A 25,746-nucleotide genomic window follows, 5' to 3' on the forward strand; every position below is an offset into this window, starting at 1 on the left:
TTGTAATGTCACGTAACTACACTACACTTTCGCGCATCCTGTTTTAAAATCAGCGCTGGAGTACGTTTGTAAATAATGCCTCCTCCCTCCACGAAGAAAAAAAATAGACTCTTCTGAATCACAGATGGACGAATACATGTATTGTGTGTGTGTGTGGGGGGGGGGGGGGTACGTAGATATGACAATTTTGAATACCTAAAGAGTTTTGTTTTTGGTATGTATTGGTATTAAAATATTAGAATTTTATTTCTTTTAATGAAAGTAATCGCGTATTTGAATGTATGTGTAAGAAAAAGCTTTAAATATTGAAGTCAGCGTCCCCTTGTTTTGTCCTTTTTGTGATCGAATGGTACGCTCCGGTGGAACCACGCCCACTTTTGGTTGCTAACGCTAGGATTGAGATTTAGAATGAACCTGTTGTTGTTTACGTTTGAGAGGCGTAAAGGGAAGAATGAAGTCGGGAAAGTGATGAAAACCGGTACATAAACATTGTTCGACATATATATAAATCTCATGGAGCTACGGAACGCGACACGGAGGCGGTCAGTGTTGAGAAGCGCGAGGCGAGGAGTGGTGAAGCGGGACGCGGGTAAAGTTCTGCGCTCGCTCCCGCTGCAGGGTAACGACGACCTCGGGGACGCGCACGCTCAAGAAGCCTGCTTCACCTTGGGCTGGTGCGGGAAGTCCAGCGCGCTGACGGCGCCGCGCTACAGCCTGATCCGGGAGGTGGGTCGGGGAAGCTACGGCGTCGTCTACGAGGCTGTGGCCCGGAAAACCGGCGCCCGGGTGGCGGTCAAGAAGCTCCGCTGCGACGCCCCGGAGAGGGTCGAGCTGGCCCTGGCTGAGTTCTGGGCCTTGGCGAGCTTGGAGAAGAAACACGAGAACATCGTCCAGCTGGAGGAGTGTGTGCTGCAGAGGAACGGCATGGCGCAGAAAATGAGCCACGGCAACAAGAGCTCCAGGCAGTACTTACGATTAGTGGAAACTTCATTAAAAGGCAAGCTCTCTCTCTCTCTCTCTCTCTCCTTCTCTCTCTCAGATTCTCTAATCTCATTCAGCTCTTATGAAACCAGCTTCCCTACGCAAAACACTCACACACTTTCTCCCTGCATGGATGAATATCTTTTTCACTTATTATGTATTAATTATTATTATTATATCTGATCTGATCTGTTTGGATCCAGCTTCCCTGTACAAAACACCTTTAAACACTCTGTCTATAGACCACCAGCCATAATGTATACCTACAAAATCACCTACATCACTACATGCATGCATATCTTATTAGTCATCAGTTATTTTTATCATTTTATCTATTTAGATCCAGCTTCCTGTTTTTTTTTTTTTTTTACTTCCTGTTTATGATGAATGGCTTTATGCAAATAACCTGTATCATGTTTCTCTTCTCTCACCCTGTATTTACCCATATAGGGGTAAATATTTTTGCACAGTAGTTCATTCACACTTCTTGTCTTGCATTGTCATGGAATGTTTTTTTTTTTTTTTGCTGTTGTTGTAATGTAGTGTTGTGTAAGCTTTCTATAACCCCAGCTAGCAGCCTGTAAGGGAACATGATGTTCCAAGCTTTCTCACTTTAACCCCTTCCTTCCTGGCTCGTACCCGTTAACCCTCCTGTCCCCCTGCCCCGCTTTTCTCCTACAGGGGGTTGTTTTGATGGCTGTTCACTCCCTCCACTCTGCCATCAAAATAAAGGGCGACAACAATGATAGTAATGTTAATCGGAGTAATTTATTATTACTATTATTGGATAAGTTGTTAAGTTTTAGGTCTTTTTGTTGAAATTGTCTAGGTAGATTTATTTGCATTTGTCTCATTTTTCTCTCATATTTCTCTTTCTCTCTCCTTTTTATATATATTTTGCTCGGTTAGGTGTGTGGTTTTTGCAGTAGCATTTATTGACCTTATTTATATTTCAGATTATGTAAGCGTCAGATTTTTTCCAGCCCTGGTCTACAAAAAGGAAAAAGGCAACCTGTGACAACCTAAACAACAGCTTAAATAACTTCAGTATTTCACGATCTGCTAAACAGAAAATGTTTGAAACATGGCACATAGTGCCTGGTTCACTGCTGCTAGAGCTGCACGATTTATCGTGTGTAAAAAGAAAAAAGAAAAAAAAATCGTGATACGGACCTGTGCCAATATATGTGTAGTGAGAGAGTTTGTCAAAAATGTAATCATTCTTTTAAAAATGTGATGATAAATAAATATTGGCGAGCATTCTTTCGTTAATAAGTCATTTATACCGTTATTTGAATTTTTATATATATATATATATATATATATATATATATACACACAGTATAAAACAGAGATACTGTTTGGCCGTTATAACAGGTGTTCCTAACCGAATGTAACAGTAGGCAGCGCATACGATGGGCAGAATTGAGAGCTGACGAAACATTTGAGTGGCTTCATTCGCAGGTAATGGTGGCACACTGGCATCAGGATCAGCACGCGGACGAAGCAGTCGGTAACACTGAAAAATTACCTATCGTAGTTTAGATACCGATCTCAATTTATTAATTTTTTTTCTGACTCAATCGTGCAGCCCTAACTGCTGTCGTCGCACTTTTAAGTTAATTAAACTAATTACAACACACCAAGACAAACCCTTGTCAGGACTGTATGTATTGTAAGATTCAAGATAAGTCCAAACATTCTGTTCGTGATCGTTGCCTTAGTAGCGTTCTGTCAGCTTGACGCTTTAGTACTGACATAATAGTAGTAAAGACCGGGCTAGACAGCTGCACACCAAAGAAAGCTCTCTCCAGAGCCGTCGGACTGGACTACTTTCTAGCCCAAAAGCCAAAAAAAAAAAAAAAAAACACCCCAAACCCATCTCATTGCTGAAGTGTCCATTGAAGATCAAACAACGTGCAATGATGGTTCAATGCATGTTCAGTGCTCTTCAGGTTCATTTTTGTGACATACAGGCTTATCAGTTTGACACCAGATATGAATTCCTCAGAAGAAAGCTTGAAGCACAAAACACACACACACACACACACACTGAGTAGATACAACTGAATTGTTTACCAAAACTTGTTGGTTAAGCCCAAAGTGTTTCTCCACCCTTCCCAACGTTCACTTGCTACTTCCCTGGGGGTAAATCTCCATTGCCATGTCAAAAACCCTCTCAAGTGTACTTCTGTTCGTTCAAGTGAAATTTTATTGCATGACATCCTGTATACCAGAGGTCTGATGTGAAAGCTGGATCTGGCGCAATTTCCTATTTTCAGTGAAAATAAACCTTAAAACTTTTCTGATTTTAATTCTAAAACTAAACCAGTCCAGCAGTTCCACCTGAGCTGTAGTCATTGCGTTACAGTAACTAATCTAGCAATTAATCTAGCAAGCCAGGAAAATTTAGAGGAATTTAGATATAGATTTCCAAGACAACACTATCATGATGCAAAGAATGTATTCATCTCATTGTTATCGTCTGTCTAAAATGTGCCATTATTTATATATATAAAATATATATATATGTTTGTTTTTTCTTGCCATTTGCAGGCGAACGAATCCCTGGTTACCTCGAGGAACCATGCTACCTCTGGTTCGTCATGGAGTTCTGCGAAGGCGGCGACCTCAACCAGTACATTCTGTCACGACGCCCTGATTCCCGAACCAACAGGAGCTTCATGAAGCAGCTGACCAGCGCCGTTGCCTTCCTGCACAAGAACAACATCGTCCACCGTGACCTCAAACCCGACAACATCCTGATCTCGCAGAAGTTCGGGACGCCTGTCATTAAGGTGGCCGACTTCGGCCTGAGCAAAGTGTGCGCCGGGCTCGGGGGATGCGTTGAACCAGAGTCTGAAGGACACGTCGAAAAGAGCGTAAACGTCAACAAGTTCTGGTTGTCGTCGGCGTGCGGTTCAGACTTCTACATGGCGCCCGAGGTATGGGAGGGCCACTACACAGCCAAGGCGGACATCTTTGCACTCGGCATCATCATTTGGGCCATGCTCGAGCGGATCACATTTATCGACGGCGAGTCGAAGCGCGAGCTCCTGGGCACGTACATCCGTCAAGGCAGTGAGATCGTGCCTGTAGGCGAGGCGCTGCTCGAGAACCCCAAGATGGTCCTTCACATCCCACAGAGACCACGAAGCTCAATGTCCAACGACGTCCGGACGCTTTTACGCGACATGTTGGCTGTTAATCCAGAAGACAGACCGGACGCTTTCCAACTCGTGCACAGGGTCACATGTGCTACATGAACCAGAGCAGTGGGAATTTCAAGCTTGGTGGGTTTTTCAAAACTTCACAAGGCATGTGAATCTTGAGTAGTGGATAGACTTCTGAAGTTTTTATCATCTTACAGTATTTGAGGTCTTTTATGGGTGGAATACAGTCCTTAGATCAGTTTCTAAAAGTTATATTAAAGCAAGCTTGGTCAGATTTCAGACCTTGTGACAGTTTCAGACAGTTTCCTGGAACCTCAGTAGATAACTCAAGTTGTTTATTAGATGTCGAGATCTACTCAATGCCACCTCCGAGATAAAAGCCAAGTACATTGGATTCATAGCGTGAGCAAGATTAGACCTCAGAGCCCTGCGTGGACTCAATTCTGTTTATACCTCACTGAGATCTGACTCATATATAGTTTGTCTGTTTGTTCGTGTAAACAAAGCAAAGCTCAACAAAGTTGTGCAGTGCTTGGACCCCTGTGAATGTTTGTACTTATCGCTTCCTGGACACTTGTAACCCAGTTAAATGTCTTCTCAAAAGATCAGGTCCGTTTTAGAGGAAGCCGCGCTACATCACTTCGCTAACGTTTTAGCCTTCCGCGGGCATGGCTGGCGTTCGATGAGTCACAGTTAACTTTAATCCGCGCCAGGCTGCACATGTCTGTCCGAGGTATGCTGCCTGACTTCACCTTGACACGTGCATTGTACATCTTCTATTCTTTTGCGGTTCAGGAATTTCTGGTGCCGCCCTCCATTATGCGTCGCCTCAATTATAAATCCAGAACGCTCATGGCTGCGGGGGACGAGTGTGTTTACAAGGCTTTTTCCCAACTCTCTCTTTCTCTCTCTCTCTCTCTCTCTTTCTCTCTCGGATGTTTGAACCTCACGACATTTCACATGTAATTAGACAAACAGGATCAGACACCTTTTGCACACGTGAACAGGCTCCCAGCTAACTTATCACGAAGATCCTACGTGTGAAACAGAAAACCGTCGCATGTTTTGTTTTGTTTTTCTGTTGTTGTTTTTTTTTTCCCAGCGTGACGTCATGTAGCTTGAGTTCATCGCTCAAAGTATGCTGCTGTTTCAAATAATAATTTCCCACTTGATCAGGATTAACCGGCTTTTACCTGAATTGTTGGCATGTGTCGCACCTTGAACACCAGGAAGAAGTCATGACATTTCGAGTATTGCAGATAACCTTCAGAAATAGTTGAGAGGCCCAGACTAGCTTTCAGATGTACCTAATGCTGAAAAAGAAATTATTGGACACGTGTTTCCGTGATAGAGGAGGTTTAAGGTTTAAACGCGTATTAAGTTTGATTTAAAGTTTAAGCTTTAAAACCTACGACATTGCCTGACACGCGCCACACTCTGAAATGCGCCTGCCTACACATCAGGGTGATTCAGCCTGCAAAAACTGAAAGTATAAATGCTCATATGTCATAGGCCACTTGCGTAGGCTTTAACTAGCCAGAAATATAAACAGATTTTTTTGTTGTTGCTCCGAATGCTGGCTGGACCTAATAAGCTTTACGTTTGGATGTACCACATACACGGATTTTCTTTCTTTTTTTTTACTTACACAGTCATGGGTGGTGTCTGATAGACAATGAGTAAAGATCTTAAGATTTTTAACAAACAAGCTGCTTACTGCCGCTTTGAACCTGTTACTACACATCAAACTGTACAAGATCTCAGTGACAAACTCTTACATGATAAAAGTTTTCTCACAGTAGACGTTTACATTTCTTTTTTTTTTGTTTTGTTTCAGTATCTCTTCAGCTGTGTTTAGCCGTGCATGCCTTCTGCCGATTAGTGAATCGTTCAAGTGATCGTCAGAGCAATTAGACCTTTTCGTCTTCATTTTTTAAATTTCATTTTTAGTGGCACTGAATCATCCTCTAATAACATGCGAGTACTTGACATCCTGCATGCTTTAAGAACTCCAGTGTCATTGCCTGGAAATATCTACGAGATATTGGCTTGTATTTGTCATCAGTAACACGTTGACGATAGCTTTTCCACTCTGGATGTCAAACATGACTTTCTTCCCTTACAATAAGGGTACATACACATAGAGAAACTCCTCGTGTCCTCTTCTTCACGCCCCGCTGTACCTCAGTCAGGACAAGCTTGTGTATGGCGGGGTGCGATCACCCAGGCGAGTGTTCCACAGGTCCAGAGGCTGGAGATTTTGACTCTGTCCTCATCAGTTTAAAGTAATTGGGACAGGATTGTGAGTGAAAGGAGGGGAACTGCAGTAGCCTATAGGAAATCCCTCCCCCTGTTCTCCATGAGACACCACAGAGCACCGATCGCTCACGCCAGGAACATTTTGTCCTCACGCAGCAATGTTTGTTATGTATAGGTCACGCCACACACCCCAGCTCTGGGCTGTGTCTGCAGTTATTTAGGCCATTTTGCTAGAGTTAAAAAGCATGCAGTTACGTAAATCCTGTGCATGTAAGCTTAGAGTGTTAGGTTTTATTTCAATATTTATATGTTATTTTTACACAGTTGTGGTAAATTTATGCTCACGTTATTTATTGTACATTTGTTTATTTTTATTTTATGAAGCTATAAAAAAAGCTTAAATGGTATTAAAAATATTATTAATATGCATTAAATTAACATCTATATAGCTGTTTTATTTTCTGTCTCACTGCAGTGTTTTGGATTATTGTTATTAATACTAATGATATTAGTATTTTTATTAAAATATGAAAAAGTAGTAAAAGTATGAAATATTTAAAATTATATACAGTACAGTCGCCACACTGACTTAAATATATTTTTTTAAATAATTATTTAAAATTACTTTATGTGCCTCTATTTAATCTTCCTCTATAATCCTGCCAATGTTGTGTGGTAGGAATGATTCTTTTTGATTTGCCATGGTTGTTTAAAAAAGTAAAAAAAAAAAAAAAAAGAGAAACCTTTTTTTTTTTTTTTTTAAATATATTATTTATAAAACATTTTGATACTAACAGAATCGGCAATACAAATCGAATCAGCACCTACCTGTAGCTATCGGGATAATATTTTATCGGCTGGTCCCTGGTGATTCCCATCTCTAGTGTGCATATAATCATCTACTTAAACTATTACTTACAGCATATAACACAGTAGTAATAATTACTATTACAGTTTTCAAGCAGTTATTGTTGGCGGTGTTAAATATATCAAATCGCTGATTTAAATTCATATATAAAAGAGTCAAATTTAAGACATTTTAAATATCTTTATCATCACTGGTTCAAAAACTCAGCATAAAAACTCCCGTATAAATAAACAACATACTTGACTGATAAATGATTCAGATTCCTGTTTTTGATTCTGATTTTAATTTAAAGCGTCTGAGCCTGACTCTGATTCCAGTTCTGATTTCGGCCCACATGATTCTGATTTTGATTCCAACTTTAATTTGTCGATCCCAACAAATAAGTTATGTAAGACAAATTCAAAAGAGTAATAATCAAATAAACAAATAATAATAATAATGAAAACAACAACATCATCGCTGTAATAGTTCGTAATCCATAATAAAAATCTGTGTTCTGTCGACTCCCTCCTGGCGGTTTGGCCCGCATGTGAACTATAGATGAACTGCTACATTTCCTCATCATAGTTTTTACTAAGAAATGAAGGCCAAATATAACCGCGTACGGCAGAAGTAAAACTATTTCGGCCTGTTTTCCGCATAGGGTTATCGCTGACTATTAATTGATACCTTTATTTTTTTAAGAATAGTTAAAAAAAAAAAAAAAACTCAACCTGAGAGTTTTGTGATCTAATTCACCACTTAACTGTTGAAAATATTGCTATTGTCTGTCTGTCTGCTCAATAACACAACGTCCAATATTACTCCTTCATCGCCAAAATTGTAAGTGGCGCTCGTGTACTTCACAAGTTAATAGATATGCGAGATACGGAGAATTACTATGCAAAACAAATAACCTGTTAACAGATCTTAAGAATATAATCGTTTTAAATTTGTTGGAACTGGATAACATTATTAATCTTATTAAAATGTGTTATGACTGAATGTACTGGTCATAGTATCACTATTATTATTATTATTACTATTAATGGTAGATTCATATTATTTTCGATGATTTTCAGCCTAAAACCGCTGAGTTATCAGATTACTTTTATTCTGTCTTAAACATCACTGTTGTTTTGTGTCTTTTCAGGTTTGAAAGCTGAACGAGCGTCCGATCGCTCAGCAGGACGGAGAAGAGAAACTAGGAATTTTAGGACTGTGAAGCATAAGAACAGGAAATTAAACTCTTCAGAACGATCGTGCCTGAGAAGTCTGGCTTCTTCGTGTCTGGCCTTCAGTGATTTCCTGGGTTTTTCCTTCTTCTCAGCACTCGTCCCAGGGTTTTTACGTTCTGTTTTGTTTCACTGTCGTATTGACCGTGCTGTTCTTCAGAACCACAGACTGGAGGGAAGACAACATGTTGCACTTTGTACTCATCTCCTCTGCACTCCTCACAAGATTACAGTGTCTGCAGATGATGACGGTCCAGATTCCAGGTTGTTCTGAAATGTTCTTGAGGATGTCGAGGACCATTGAAAGATGTACTGTGAAAGAAGTAATGTGAACACTCAATCCAGTGTGTGTGTGTTTGCGCGCGCGCAACAACTTCCTGGTTTACAGTCTCAGTTTTGTGCCTTATTTAATTTTTATTTGGCAGATTTATGAATCTGATGTTCTGAACCGAATCTTCCATCACTTTACGCGCTCGCATGCAAAAAAACAAAGGAAGAAAAAAAGGGAGTCAGATTTCACTGTTTAAGGACATTTATACTTTGTGTAGAGCTGCACCGTTCGATAAAAAATCACATCATATTTTGTGTTCAAACTTTTGATATTGCTAAATAACAGAACACAGTTATGAGAGTAAAAACGCCCTTTATTTCTCTATATGATATAATCCCCTGCTACACTAATGTACTTATCCCAGTGTTGAATACCATCAGGGTAGAAAGCTTTCTCTGCCTGCTTTACCTCTGAAACCCTGGCCTCCCAGGAACTCCTTTAACATCCCAAACATGTGGAAATGTCTACAGTATACGTCTCTCTAGTCAGGACTATACAGGGGGTTGTGACAATAACTCCTGTAATGTGCAAGTGGTGTTGGTGAATGATTGTGTGTACAGTTCTTACAGACAGATGCGCCTCCTACGCCGGTTCGTGATTTGTTCCACTCGCTGAACGTTCACTCCAGAAATTTCATTAAAGTCCCGGTTTGATTTGAACACCGCTTGTAAATAAATTTCCACATACAAATGAGCAAGCCAGAGGCGACCGTTATGAGTATGACATGACTGGGTGACACCAGTGCAATTCAGTCACTGGGTTCCAGATGGTCCAAAAGCATGATGGTGTAACCTGGAACTTGAAGAAAACTGACTTCAGTTTAATATAATGACATTATTAATATCAGCTGTTTACTGATGGAGACTTGAGTGTAGAAATGTTCAAACGAGATCTTCATGGAGAAAGCTGTTCTTCATGATAACAAATTGAATTCACACGGTGTCTGTATGGGGCCAAAGTCAGCTGTAGCAAGTGACAAGAACCCCAAAATTCTAATGGTTAAAACATCGGACCAGACAACATTTATGTATTTTTCTCGAACCTAACAATCAATCAGCGGGACGAGCTGGAGGACTGACTGCAGCTCGGACACCCTTGCCTCATCATCAGTATGTGAGCTCACTAATGCTCTGGTAGCTGCATGTCGTAAACCCTTCAAAAGTGTAGTATGACACGGGGAAATGAATCTGGAGCAAGATGTCCACATACTTTTGTCCATATAGTGTATTAACTTGTGAGCTGTATGATGTGAAAAGGGAACAAACTGACCACACCTTGAGGAGCTTTGGTTTTGGTTCAAATACTACGTGAACTCCCCTGAAACACGCTAGACACAAAGCCAGTTCTACTATTTTCTGTTCTTCATTTCTGAGCTCATGTATATTCAGAGCGGCTTGTGTATATTTATCTGGTTAACTTGTTCGATGGTTCCTACCTCATTCATTTTGTTTTATTGTTATACAGTCTCATTTCTCTCTTAATGGTTGTTAAAGAATTTGGGGGCTAATGGCGTTTGTTATGTTTTGACAAAAATGTACGAGGAATCGAATTAGGCCCGGGTTTAGGAGCGGTGTCCTAATTTCCATGACTGTAATTGTACAGTTCTGAGTTTTTCCAGATTTCGACATATCCGTTTTACGTTGCTTTCTCATCTCTGATGAAATGAATTATGCAAAAGAATGACAAATCTTTCCTTTAATTGTCCCTTTAAATGGTTGCTTTCTGAGAAGAAAAGGCTTAATGATATATCAGGTAGAAAACCCTCTTCAGTCAGACACGTGGATGGAGTGGGATATGTAAGGAAGACAAAATGCTCAGGGGAATTCTGTTTTAGGGGAAATAATCAAGATTAGAGATTGTCTTGCAATAGCAGCATGGCAGATTTGCGCTGTATTAGTTTCCTAGCTCAAGTGCTAGCTTGTTATTTAAACACACAAATAAATGACATCGCACAGGACCTGGATGATTAATAGGGCTAGAAAAAAGATTTAACCAAAGCTGATGATTTAATTTTTTTTTCTCGACACACACTCCCCTTCCTGAAGAAAAGTCCACTCCAGATCACGGTTACTGGGATCTCCTCGTGTCTTTCATCCGATGTGCAGAATATTTCAACCCGCTGTAACGTCGTGTTTTCTGTAGGCTAAGATTAAGATTCCTCAAATGAAATGTTTGCAGGTCAAACACAATTAACTGTCAAAGATCCTTAGCGGGGATAAAGGGACAAGATGGAAAAATATGTCCCGACATTTCATTACAACTGCTGTGAACAGAGAACTTACACTTCACTTACAGATACTTCTTTCCGTTCATGAAATAAAGATTTTACTTTATTGAGACTTTCAGTAAAGTCAGTATAAGATGATTTGCTAGCAATGATATTAAACACTTCAGTTTTTTTTTTGAGTATTTGTACTCAATTATCATGTACTGTTTTTTTCTATATAAATAAACTTGTCCTTTTATTTTAATTCTTGAATTCATACCTCTATTTTTTTTTATTGAATCAGCCACCTCTTCCTAAACATAATTATTTTAATTATCAATTTACCTATACTAAAAGTTCACTTAAAAATGTAAACATTTTTTTCCATGTATTTTATTAATTAATTTATTTAATGTTAATGATTATTATCACCGGTTGTGAGACACTGAACAACTTTTTAAGCTCAGTTTCTCAGTGGTGTGATAACTTTTGCCCTTGATGCTATGTGAACTATCAATATGCTAATATGCTATTATCGAGATTAAACACACATTTAGGTTAAAAAAAATAAATAAATTTGGACAACAAACAAAAAAAAAAACATTTAAATTACAGTAATAATAATAATAATAATAATAATAAATGCCACAATAATTTTTGTATTAATCATTTGTATTAAAACCAAACTAGCAAATGAAAATGACAATTTTTTTTTCATTTAATCATTAATTTATTGTCTGGTCTATAAATATTTAGATTTTTGATTTAAGAGCACTTTTGAGACTTCTAGCTTTGTTCTAAAAGTTTAACAGAACTTTGCAATAACCTTTGAGATACTACTGACATTTTATGTCGTTTATACAAGTCATTCTATGTTCAATGTTGATTCTAGGCTCAAAAGTAATTGGACAAAATTTACATTATCAGACATTTTTACATCCCTTTTAAGATTATTTAAATTACTGAGATGAAAATTGCAGTCAGTGCCTGCCTAAAGTCTGGAACCCATGGACATGACCGAATGCTGAGTTTTCTCCTTTGCCTTTGCTTTACTGCAGCTGCCTGTTTGTGGGTTTCTCTGCGTTAGGTTACATCTTCAGGAAGTTTAAAGCAGATCAGTTGGATTGAGGTCAGGTGTCTGACGCTGTCCTATAAGAACATTCTATTTTTGTGCTTTTGGGTGCTTTCATGGTAAGTTTTGTGTCGTTATCTGTCAGTACTGTGAAGAACTGTGTTCCACTGTTTTGCAGCATTTGACTGAACATCAGCAGAAAGTAGAGCTCTATACGCTTCAGAATTCATCCTGCTGATAGAAGCAGTTACATCATGACCAAACCCCGGAGACGCAGTTCCATACACGCCCGTGCCACAACACTACCTCCAACATGTTTGGTAGATGATGTGGTACGCCTTTTGCTCCTAAGCCCTTCCTTTCCTTCATATTCTTCTCTCACGGTCATTTGGGTAAATGTTACTTTTGTATCAAGAGTCATCTTTTAATCTTAGACTTTGACGATGATACTCTTACCTCCTCTAGAGTGTCTTTGACATGGCTAGACATTGTGAACAGAACCCTTTGATCACCCACTTCCTCCTTTTTAAGAACATATTTGATGGTTAATTGTGCTACTCCTAAAGTTTCAAAGTTCCTTTCTCTAATTTTGTCGTAAAATAACCAAAAACAGGCAACAACCAGCCATTAGACTGCTTCAACCCATCAGCTGTCCAATAATTTTTTAATCTGTGAAAATGGAGAGAAAAAGTGGATGTAATTCCTAAGCAGCAATTTCATTTCATTTTATTTTATTTTATTATTATTTTGGGTAAGAACCTTGAATTAAGGCTAAAAGTCCACACTTCAGTCAGATTCTGATTGCTTCAAATTCAAATCCATCCCGGAGATTTCGTAAATACACGTCCAAATACTTATGGACTGGACTATTAAAACAATTACAGATCCACTGTAACATTATTATTATTATTATTATTATTACTATTATACATTTTATTATTAATGAGTGAGTGATCTGTTGTCATGGTAACACTCCAGTTGCACCTTTTATTCTCTAAATTTCAGATTTGCTGTTTCATACCTGAATGTTGTGTCAGTGTCAGAGCTAAATCAGCGTGACCTTCATGTTCAGTCACCGTGTTCAGGAGGTCATTCTGGAGGGAAGAGCATTGGCGACGTCATGAGGCATCGAGATCGTAATGAGATTATCAGTTCATGAACTGAAGTATTCATTTATTTCCAGACATTAATGTTGGAGCTGAGAAGGGTGTTGAAGAGGATGAAGAGTGGAAAGGCTGTTGGCCCTGATGACATACCTGTGGAGGTATGGAAGTGCTTAGGAGAGGTGGCAGTGAGTTTCTGACTGGTTTGTTTAACAAGATCTTGGAGAGTGGGAGGATTCCAGAGGAATGGAGGAGAAGTGTATTAGTGCCGATCTACCAGAACAAGGGAGATGTGCAGAGCTGTGGCAATTACAGAGGTATAAAGCTAATGAGTCATACAGTGAAGCTTTGGGAAAGTTCAATTAACATCAGCTATTATAGCTGAACTGCCTCCCACCCTACACACTGTATAAATGCAGATCATTTACTGTTTTCTGTTTCACCCAAATGAGGATGGATTCCCTGTTGAGTCTGGTTCCTCTCAAGGTTTCTTCCTATTACCATCTCAGGGAGTTTTTTCTTGCCACTGTCGCCCTCGGCTTGCTCACCAGGGACAATCTGACCATTTTGATTCATACACACTTACATTCCATACAGACTTAATTCTTTTGATTGTGTAAAGCTGCTTTGCGGCAATGACAATTGCTAAAAGCGCTATACAAATAAAATTTAATTGAATTGAATAGTGGAAGCTAGGTTAAGGGCAGAGGTGAGCATTTGTGAGCAGCAATATGGTTCCATACCTAGGAAGAGTACATCAGATGCAGTATTTGCTTTGAGGATGCTGGCGGAGAATTACAGAGAAGGTAATAAAGAGTTGCATTGTGTCGTTGTGAATTTAGAGAAAGCGTACGACAGGGTGCCGAGAGAGGAGCTGTGGTATTGTATGAGGAAGTCTGGAGTGGCAGAGAAGTATGTTAGAGTGGTGCAGGACATGTATGAGAGCTGTAAGACAATGGTGAGATGTGCTGTACTGTAGGTGTGACAGAAGAGTTCAAGGTGGAGGTGGGTCTGCATCAAGGATCGGTTCTGAGCCCCCTTTTTGTTTGCTCTGATGATGGACAGGAAGACAGATGAGGTAAGACAGGAGTCTCCATGGACTATAATGTTTGCAGATGACATTGTGCTCTGTAGCGAAAGCAGGGAACAGGTGGAGGAAAATTTGGAGAGGTGGAGGTATGCTCTGGAAAGCAGAGGAATGAAGGTTAGCCACAGCAAGATGGAATACATGTGTGTGATTAAGAGGAACCCAAGTGAACCAGTGAGGCTACAGGGAGCAGAGGTAAAGAAGGTGCAGGATTCTAAGTACTTAGGGTCAACGGTCCAGGGCAACGGAGAGTGTTCAAAGGAGGTGAAGAGGCGGGTACAGGCAGGTTGGAATGGATGGAGAAAAGTGTCAGGTGTGTTGTGCGATAAAAGAGTATCAGCGAGAATGAAAGGAAAAGTGTACAGGACAGTGGTGAGACCAGCAATGCTCTACGGCTCAGAGACGGTGGCACTGAAGAAAAGACAGGAGGCAGAGTTGGAGGTAGCAGAGCTGAAGATGTTGAGGTTCTCCTTGGGAGTAACAAGGATGGATAGGATCAAGAATAAGTTTATCAGAGGGACAACCCACGTTTGATGTTTTGGAGATAAAGTCAGAGAGGTCAGATTGAGGTAGTTTGGACATGTTCAGAGGAGAGATTGTGAATATATCGGTAGAAGGATGCTGAGGTTAAAACTGCCAGGCAGGAGGTCTAGGGGAAGACCAAAGAGGAGATTTATGGATGCAGTGAGAGAGGACATTGAAGTTAGTTGGTGTGAGAGAAGAGGATAGGGTTAGATGGAGGCAGATGATTCGCTGTGGCGACCCCTGAAAGGGAACAGCCGAAAGACAAAGAAGTAGTATTTATTTAAAAAAGATCTTATTATGAAGTCCCTTCATGTACTTTTTCTATTATAAGTATAAAAATAAAAAAAAAAGTATGTATGTAAGTATGTGTTATGGTAAAGTTCCTTTATTTTATATTTAACGTTTACCCTTCTTCTATTTTTCTTCAAGTTTAAGTAGTAGTAGTAATTAAGTATAACAGTACAGTGCCTCCATATAATAATATAGTAAGTATGATATATTTCAGTGGTGTGAGGAAACAATGTATAACATGAAAAGAAAAAATCAAAATGAGGAATAGCGTAAACATCTTTTTTTTTCTAAACAGCCCAAAAAAAATTCTTTTTCTGTTCTGTACTTCCATTTTAACCGTTTTTAACAAAGATCCTTATTTTTTTTTATGATTTTACAAATAAAATACATAGTCAGATTTATTTACAAAATCAGTTGAAAATCAATCAATTATCCTTAATGACACAATTTATGTAAAGAAAGTTTGTTTCTCACATACTATTTCAGTTTATTTCTTTGTAAACACATTTATAAGACAGCAGCGCAGTCACAGAGGAATGTCCCGGCCATATTATGGTATATTAATAATTTATTTAGAAGATAAAAAGCTTTAAAAAAGAAATAGATAGATAGATAGATAGATAGATAGATAGATAGATAGATAGATAGATAGATAGACAGATAGAACATTGATTCGGTTACTATGTATACATAGAGGGAGAGGGAGAGAGAGAGGGAGAAATGGACGGAGAGAGCGAAAGAAAGTGTGTGTTTTTATGTCAACAGGAAACACAGCTTATAGAGGAGGGGCGGCCTTAGAAGCTGAACGTCCCTGAGAACAGAGTGTTCTTTAGCAGATGGAGAGCAGTTGCATGCACAACATACACACACACACACACACACACACAGAAAGAAAAATCCAGTCCCACACCTCTAACGCCAGTCTCCGATGTGAGCTACACCTGGGAGATTTACACATTCATATTTCTGTACATTTATATTTAGCACAGTGTGTCACAGCTTCTAGGTTCTCTCCATACCATGTCGGGCCACAATTCAATTTTCAATTCAATTCAATTTTATTTATATAGCGCTTTTAACAATGGTCATTGTCTTAAAGCAGCTTCACAAAAATATAAAAAAGGAAATTTATGGAAGTGTGTATGTGTGAGAAAAATGTGTGTAGATAATAATAAGATAAGCAAGCCAAGGGTGAAGGTGACAGTGGCAAGGAAAAACTCCCTGAGATGGCAATAGGAAGAAACCTCTGAAGAACCGGACTCAACAGGTCTCCTCTGGGTTCTCCAGCTTCCTCCCAAAACTATACCATTAAGTTGACTGGCTGAGACCACGCTCGTACTGGATTGTGTTTAAGAGTGCCGACATCAAGTCTAAGACCAGGATTAGTTTAGAGTCAAGAATGCAATAAAGTTCAACTAACACGTGTAACAACGAAGAAAACACTGTAGACTTTAGGATTCCTTCTTGTAAACTTAAGAAGGTCTTCTCAAACTCGAGTTCAGCAAGTGAAGTCACAACAAGAGTTAACAAAGGAGCCCTTTCTAACTTTAAACAAGTTATACTGTGGATTCTTTAGAAAAAAAAAACCCTAGGGACCTATTTTTAAAAAATGCTAAACCGTTTTTTTTACGCAAAACTTTATTATACGCCTAACTTTAGTTTCTGCTACATCTGATAAATTACTTCATATGAAAATGTTAAAACTAAAAGTTCACAATTAAAAAAGACTTTTATTATTATTATTATTATTATTATTATTATTATTATTTACTCTTACTCTTAATTGCAGACAAAATTCTGACAGAAAGTTAAATGCAGCATTAATGCTGTTGAGGTCACGACCAAGTCATGATCAAGAAAAAAAAAGTGTTTTTATTCGTTCATAACACCAAGTTCTTAGTGTATCTTTTAATGCTCTTTTTTTTTTTTTTTGCTTGAGCAACAACTTGTGTTTACAACAAAATAATATAGAAATTGTACATTTATGGCCACCTTTTCTGTTGGTCCTGTTCGCATTCAGACACTTTTACTTATTTCCAGTCTGCATTCACGTCACTTTGTGCCTCATCTTGTGCCGGGTGAATAAATGGAAATAGAAATGCTAACAACTGAAAGGTAATGGATTTTTTTTTTTTCCTCAAATGTCGCTGTCACCGTGACTCTGTTGCATCCACGTTGTCTTACCTAATCATGATATCAATTAAGGCAGGACAGAAAGGTTTTTCAATCTGCATCCTCCATAAAAAGAGGGTATAAGGGCCAGTTACATACATCCTTCAGGACATTGTGGTCTTAATGGATATCTCTTTCAAGTCAAGTAAAAAAAAAAGAAAAGCGAGTTCTCACAAGATGTCTGAAAGGTATTGCTCATATTCTCCGTCTCGCTCGCTCTGATTAGTGCCGTGAATAAAACCAGTGTATCAGTTTGAATCTTATCAAAGTCAGAATGAATCACAGAAAGCTTCTCCATCGCTTTCTGAAAGAGATGAGAAGTGCAGCGAAATGAAAAGGCGCGAACCTAATGGAGCGTGTGTATTATACGGAGCCGCCGCGTTCTCGATCCCTCGTCAGGGGGAACACAAGGGGAACGAAACGGCGCCGACTCAAACACATGGAGATTAACAAAAAAGAGGTCGGAGACCTGTGTGGCTGCAAACTTTCTGTTTGGATATCACTCTGATTATGAGCGATATTTTAATGGTAACCTTTAAAGGCGGAAACGTAAACTACATGTAAGCACAGTCGTGATGGCTCCTGAACATTCATGGAAATTAACGGGATGCCAGCAGGATGCGAGATGCATGTAAACCGTAGTGGCAGTGTCAGGCCCGTCAGAATAATGCATGTCAAGAATGACAGAAAGATTTAAAAAGATGACAATACCATCATCACCATATGATTTTTACATATACTGTGCAATAGTTGAGGTCGTTACATAAACAACTGATTTATTTATTTGTTTCTTTAAAAAAAAAAAGTTTTTGGGTGCTGATGACAACTCGGTCCACTGTGTTGCTGAACCCTTCATCACTTGTAGGAGGCTTCACGCTAACCCCATCACCAGCTCCGCGATTATCCCACATGTATGACCACATAATCTTTACCGCTGCACAGTGACAAACATCCGTGTCGAAACAGCTGTCATGAGAAGTACTTAATCTCCACCATCAACATGCAAACTAAGCTACTCAACTGTCACCATGTTTGTTTACTTTATGTAAAAAAATTCTCTGGTGTGCCCCCTACAGGAATCCCCTGGTAACTCGCTGGACTGTGGGAGGAAACTGGAGTAACCGGAGGAAACCCCGGGAGAACAAGGCGACCGTGCTAATCACTACGCCGCCGTGCTGTCTCGTATTAATGCGTGATCTTTTCTATAGAAACAACTTGTTCACAGTGACTTGCCTGACAGAGTGAAGCTATTAATCCTGGTTTAAATAATCCTAAAAGCTAAAACAGATGGATAAACATTGCTGGAATTGGGGTCGGCTTCATTAATGCAGTAATCGTAGGGCGGGAACAGGACATCCCAGAACATAGAGACCAGCTGTGTGTGTGTGTGTCTGTGTGTGTGGGTGTGTGTGTGTGTGTTTAGGCATGAGTGTTTATGCATGTGCATATTCTTGAGAGACAGTATGTTTCAGTGGGCACATGGTATGTCCTTGTACTCACACATTCATAAGATCCTTAACATCTATTAACGCTTAAAAAACAATAGCTTACCTTTTTCACTGGGTTTAGGGATTGTATCGTATATGATATTTAGACTAATAAAATATGAAACAATGACACCAACATCTTCGCGGAATTTATTACTGTTTGTTTGCATTTCATTATTTCCAGCTTCATGTCAGCCCTGTTTCTGATGCAAATATTATTATGAGCCCTAGCCACGTGACTCAGTAAAGAAAAAAATATGTTTTCGTTTTTTCTACATTTGTAACAATTTTTGGGGAGATTTGTCATAAATACATCTGTATGGTGGCCGAGAAGTGCAAAACAAAATAACAAAACTAGGGGGTGCGAGGTGTGAATTAGATACGACTAAATTAGAGAGAAAATCCAGGGAACAGGTGGAGGAAAATCTCAGGAGGTGGAGGTACGCTCTGGAAAGCAGAGGAAGGTTAGTTTAGCAAGACAGAATCCATGCGTGTGATTGAGAAGAACCCAAGTGGAACAAAACTAGGCTACAGGGAGCAGAGGTAAAGAAGGTGCAGGACTTTTAGGGTCAACGGTCCAGAGAAACGGAGAGTGTGGAAAGGAGGTGAAGAGGCGGGTTGGAATGGGTGGAGAAAAGTGTCAGGACAGTGGTGAGACCAGCGATGCTCCACGGCTTAGAGACAGTGGCGCTGAAGAAAAGGCAGGAGGCAGAGTTGGAGGTAGTAAGGCTGAAGATGTTGAGGTTCTCTTTGGGAGTGACAAGGATGGATAGGATCAAGAATGAGTCCATCAGAGGGACAACCCACGTTAGATGTTTTGGAGATAAAGTCAGAGAGGCCAGATTGAGGTGGTTTGGGCATGTTCAGAGGAGAGATGGTGAATATATCGGTAGAAGGATGCTGAGGTTGGAACTGCCAGGCAGGAGGTCTAGAGGAAGACCAAAGAGGAGATTTATGGATGCAGTGAGAGAGGACATGGAGACAGTTGGTGTGAGAGAAGAGGATGCAGAGGATAGGGTTAGATGGTGGCAGATGATTCGCTGTGGCGACCCCTGAAAGGGAACAGCCCAAAGACAAAGAAGAAGAAATCTCAAAAAAAAAAAATATATATACCTACCTTTTCCGGTTTGTTTCCCGATTTGTAATTTTGTTTTTGGTTTTGTTACTTTGTTTTTGAATTTGTTATTTTGTTTTGCACTTCTCGAGCAACCGTACATCTGTACTACTTGACTTCACTTGACTTGACAATGATCAGGGAAGAGCCGATACGACATTATCATGATACTTAGGCGCTGATTCTATATCGAAATGCTGCACATATCCTGATTCGATATTACAATAAAAAAAAAATTGCTATATAAACTTTAAATGAACAATTTGCTCCCGCCACACAGGACTAATGTGGGAATAGTTAAGAGCACCACCTGTAGGATTATAGAGGAACTTCATCATTTTACCACCTCAAATGCCAATATTAATATATTACTTAATTTTTTTTTTTCAAAACTAGATTTGGAGTTATTATGGCGATACATATACTGCTACATAAAATAATTGTAACACACATGCTACACATTTTTAAACAAATACTAAGTAAACAGAAGCAAAAACAAATATGTAAATACATTATATATACATACATATGCAGGATGTATACATCCACTATATACAGTACTGTACAAAAGTCGTGACCCCGCCCCATTGCTTCATATTTTGCTTTCAAAGTTTCAGACGTTCTTGTATTTTAAATGTAGTCTTGAGCAACAGTTCTCAAGGCTTCCTGCAGGACTTTCATATTTGTCTCTCATTTTCACTCCAGTCCCTGTATCTGAGCAGTTTCAAAGGAATGTTTGGGTTTCTTGAGCCACACAGTGACCTATGAATCATTCAAGCATAAAAAAAATCTAACTTAAGGCATGATCCAGAGAGAAACAGGTGCAGATGATGACAGATGACAAGGCTGGTGATCAGTATACTGCTGATGCTGAACGCTGAGTGGTCGAACAGACGAGAGGGGAAATGAGGTCGCTGCTGCGGTCGTTACAGAAACGACCTATACAGTATTTAAACTGCATCTTTGGGAACTTTGCGACCAATCGCAGTAAAACATTTGTTCCCATATCTTTTATTTATTCTACATAATTTAATTGTTAAACCGTAAAAAATTGCCACCTTTTTCTGTATGTTTATAATTATTTTTGAAATTTACAAATATGCAAGTTTGATCTCAATACGTAAATTGAAAAAAGTGCAACATTGAACATGATTGCTTTGACCATGAGGTTGCATGTTGTATGTAGAATATAGGGCGCTGATGAGAGTCAGTCCACTGTGTTTCTGCCCTTCAGCACTTTCACACTTGTAGGAGGCTTCATGCCAAGCCCATCATCCCTCATACACCCCCCCCCCCCCCCCCATGTTACACATCAGCCCCGTGGCTCAATCCTGACCATCTTCATCACCTTTCCCACCCACCTCTCCTCTCCTTTGTTCTCCTCTCTGCTCCAAACAGACCTGGGGCATCTCTTCGTCTCTTCTCTTCTCCATCTCTCCGAGCCATGACTCCGACTTGGTTTTAAGCTCGTGGGAGGATTAGTTGCTGATTTCAAGGTGACGCTGTTGTTGTGAAAAAAAAAAAAAAAAAAAAACCCTCTCCAAGCGAAGAAAGTCGTGATGCCTTGACTGTAGACTTACCTCACATGACCATCTGAGGACCTGAGCACGATTCGTCCCTGAGCATGAAAGCAGGAGTGCAACATCGCCCCCTAGATGTGTAAAGGCTTACATCAAGACAGACCGTGAGTTTTACGCTGAGAGAGTTGCTCTTAAGCTTTTAGACATCTAATATCTCTTTTATGGATTGTCACTACTGTCTGTCACACTGTCGGAACATTTCAATAATAAAAAAAAAATATTATACAGTGTTTAAATAATAAAAAATATAGCATTTTTACAACATGAAGTTTCTTGTCTCTGGTTCGATCCTGAGTTCCTGTGTCTCCCCCATGTCCATGTACAGTATGGGTCCTTTGTCTTGTTCCGCCAACATCCCTAAAAAATGCACTACTTTTTCCTCTAGGCGTGAACGTATGCACAGTGATGTCCTGCAGTGAAAACACATCTCATTCAGGATGTATTCCTGACTCACACATTTCAAGTGTTCCTGGAATTCACCTTGACCATCACCAGGATAAAGCTTTTACCGGAAGTGAGACAGAGTCCTTTATTGGAGTTTTAAATACATAAATGTTTCATTTATTGGCATCCTAATGGCGTTATTGTGAGCAGAAGGTCGTCAGTTCTAAACCTCAAAGGCAATTTGAATGAAAGCTCTGTTTTTGCAATTGGATTTTTGCCACATTTTTTTGATTAAAAAAGTGTCTCCTGAATCTTAGACGAAGCTCCCATACCAGAAAACATTTCTATTGCTCCATTGCAATCAAATTCTCACACCACATTCCGAACAATAATGTTTATTTCGTTTCAATCGTCTCTTCTAATATTTTAGATTCTCGTACCACACCCGACCACCAGCAGCATTTCACCCACACCTCCTGTGTTTTCTTTCTCCGTCCCACAAGAGCTATACGTTTTCCACCCTCTGCTGCAGAATTAAGCCCGTGGCATGTTTACGACCCCGGATTAGCGTATTTCTCCATGCGGAAATGCGCTGCAGTCATCTTTACGACTGAGTAAAGATGTTTTATCTGTTCATACTGCAGTCTGATCCGTCCTGTGTGCTGACTTTACACCGAGGTGCTGTTTCTCCCAAGTATGCTGCCTGATGGAGTTTTTTTTTTTTTCTTCTTTTTTTTTACCCTCTGGCCTTGAGCACGGGAGGATTAATCATCTTGGAAGAATCTTTTGTATTGAGCAAATTATTTATTTCATTAATAAAATGATTATTATTTTTTCAGAATAAAATATTCATGCTTCATGTGCAGTTGGGTTTTACTGCCTTCTTGTACTGTATGATCAGGCTTTGTTTTTTTGTGCAAAACAATGTCAAAATAAAGAATAAAAATTTTACAATAAATTTACATTTAAACATCTTTTACACAAATGAATAACTATCAAAGCACAATATTTTAAAAGTATTTAAGGGAATCGTATTTTGTTTTAGAAGACATTATTTTGAAATTATGGCCTAATTTCCTATGTTTATTTACAGCACCTGTTAATTAAATTGGACTTATTTCTGAGAATTCTTATTCATCAATCCAAACTAATAAAGTTGTATAAGAAATATCCCAAAGTCTAACCCATAAACTTAATTTTTTTTCAGCTTTGATTCTTTTGTCTGCATAATCAAATTAATATTTTTTTCCCAGCATCATCAGCTGTTAGGGGTTAAAAATAAATAAATAAATAAATAAATAAATAAATAAGTAAAAATGTAAAACATAGACACAAGTACAGGGACTTTAAACTTTAACAAATTTTAATTATAATTGTCATTTTAATATTGGAAGGATGCACCCAAGTCATGGCAAAGGATCTGAGTTGTGTGTGTGAATGTGTGGGCGACACAGAGAGTCAGAGAGGGTCGAGCGGCCTTTATAATAAGAAAAAAAGATTATGACTGATGAGTCGCACAACTACGAGGCCGGGAGATCTTAATTAACGCAGGGCAGAATCCACTGTGCGTCATTAAATCCTGAGGGGATGAAGGGAAATGACACCTAATGCACGGATCATGAAGTTTCTATTCTAGATCGTTTCTATTTCAGTAAAACAAGTGTTTTTTTCAATTTTTATTATTTTGACAGATGCATTAACCTGTCAGCTGTCAGCCTGCTGTACTGTATATTACTGTTAGTAGATCATTGGATTTCCTGAACTGAAGCTATTAACCTTTACACCACGGTGCTGATTGTCCAGATGGTGTTGATTAGTGTTCTATAACAGCTGCTCTGACACACAGTGTTCATTTAACACTTTCAACTTGACTCTCATAAACACTACCTGGGGGTTCAATTCAATATTATAAGATTCAATTCAACACTTTATACATTATGTTTTCTTTATTAACAGATTATTCCCAAAATACAATATAGTCACAATTAGAGGTGCATCTCAATAAATTAGAATTCAAAAAGTGAAACTCATATATTATATACAGTAAATTCACTACACACAGTCTGATATATTTCAAGTGTTTATTTACTTTCATTTTGATGATTATGGCTTATGAAACGAAGCCCATTCAAGAATTTGGCGGAGATTCACAAGGAGTGGACAGCAGCTGGAGTCAGTGCTTCAAGAGCCACCACACACAGACGTATCCAGGACGTGGGCTACAACTGTCACATTACTCGTGTCAAGCCACTCTTAAACCAGAGACAACGTCAGAGGCGTCTTACCTGGACTAAGAACACAAAGGTCTGGACTGTTGCTCAGTGAGTTAACATCCTCTTTTCAGATGAAAGAAAATTTTTCATTTCATTTGGAAATCAAGGTCGCTGTGTCTGGAGAAAGTGATTTAAGTGGTTTTTTATTTTTTTATTTTTATGATTATGGCTTACAGCTAATGAAAACCCGAAATTTAGTATCTCAGAAAATTAGAATATTGTGAGAAAGTTCAATACTGGAGACTCATGGTGTCTCACGCTAACCAGCTAATTAACTCAAAACACCTGCGAAGGTTTCCTGAGCATTAAATGGTCTCTCAGTCTGGTTCAGTGGGCCACAAAAGGTCACTGCTAAGGAAGCTGGCTGTTCACAGAGTGCTGTATTTAAGCACATAAATGGAGATTTGATTGGAAGGAAAAAATATGGGTTGTGAAACGAAGCCCATTCAAGAATTTGGTGTCAAGCCACTCCTGAACCAGAGACAACGTCAGAGGCGTCTTACGGTACCTGTGCCCAGGACAAAAAATGGACTGGTTACTCAGCAGGCTAACGTTTTTCTTTTTAGATGAAAGTAAAGTTTCCATTTCATTTGGAAATCAAAGTCCCAGAGTCTTGAGGAAAAGAGGAGAGGCACAGAATACAAGTTGCTTGAAGTCCACGGTAAAGTTTGCAATCAGTGGTGGTTTGGGGAGTCCTGTCATCTGCTGCTGTTGGTCCAGTGTGTTTTATCAGGTCCTAGGTCAGCGCAGCCATCTACCAAGAAGTTTTAGAGCACTTCATGTTTCCCTCTGCTGACCAGCTTTATGGAGATGCTGATTTCATTTTCCAGCAGGACTCGGCACCTGTCCACACTGCCAAAAGTACAAACACGATTCCCAAAAAGTTGTAAATAAAAACAGAATGCAATGATGTGGAAGTTTCAAATTTCCATATATTTTTCAGAATACAGCATAAATGACATATCAAATGTTTAAACAGAGAGAATGTATAATTTTAAGGAAAAAATAAGTTGATTTTAAATTTCATGGCATCAACACATCTTAAAAAAGTTGGGACAAGGCCATGTTTACCTCTTCTTTTTATAACCGTCTGCAAACGTCTGGGGATTGAGGAGACAAGTTGCTCAAGTTTAGGAATAGGAATGTTGTCCTATTCTTGTCTGATACAGGCTTCTAGTTGTTCAACTGTCTTTGGTCTCCTTTCTTGCTTCTTCCTCTTTATGATGCGCCAAATGTTTTCTATGGGTGAAAGATCTGGACTGCAGGCTGGCCATTTCAGTACCCGGATCCTTCTCCTATGCAGCCATGATGTTGTAATTGATGCAGTATGTGGTCTGGCATCGTCATGTTGGAAAATGCAAGGTCTTCTCTGACATAGATGACGTCTGGATGGGAGCATATGTTGTTCTAGAGCTTGGATATACCTTTCAGCATTGATGGTGCCTTTCCAGCTTTGTGTAAGCTGCCCATGCCATACGCACTCATGCAACCCCATACCATCAGAGATGCAGGTTTCTGAACTGAGCGCTTATAAGAACTTGGGTTGTCCTTGTCCTGCCTGTCCCAACTTTTTTGGAATGTGTAGCTCTCATGAAATCCAAAATGAGCCAATATTTGGCATGACAT

At 39.2% G+C, this 25,746-nt stretch overlaps 1 protein-coding gene across 1 annotated transcript; it reads left to right on the plus strand.

The window, feature by feature from the left end:
* Positions 1–359: 359 nt before the first annotated feature.
* Positions 360–9,031, plus strand: stk35 (serine/threonine kinase 35). The gene is made up of 3 exons (XM_053482905.1): positions 360–997; positions 3,538–4,274; positions 8,414–9,031. Exons 1-2 carry the CDS (start codon positions 514–516, stop codon positions 4,245–4,247), a joined length of 1,194 nt encoding a protein of 397 aa, XP_053338880.1. The 5' UTR covers positions 360–513; the 3' UTR covers positions 4,248–4,274; positions 8,414–9,031.
* The last annotated feature ends 16,715 nt before the right edge of the window (positions 9,032–25,746 follow it).

The sequence above is a fragment of the Clarias gariepinus genome, chromosome 22 (assembly GCF_024256425.1).
Source record: "Clarias gariepinus isolate MV-2021 ecotype Netherlands chromosome 22, CGAR_prim_01v2, whole genome shotgun sequence".
Classification (NCBI taxonomy): Eukaryota; Metazoa; Chordata; class Actinopteri; order Siluriformes; family Clariidae; genus Clarias; species Clarias gariepinus.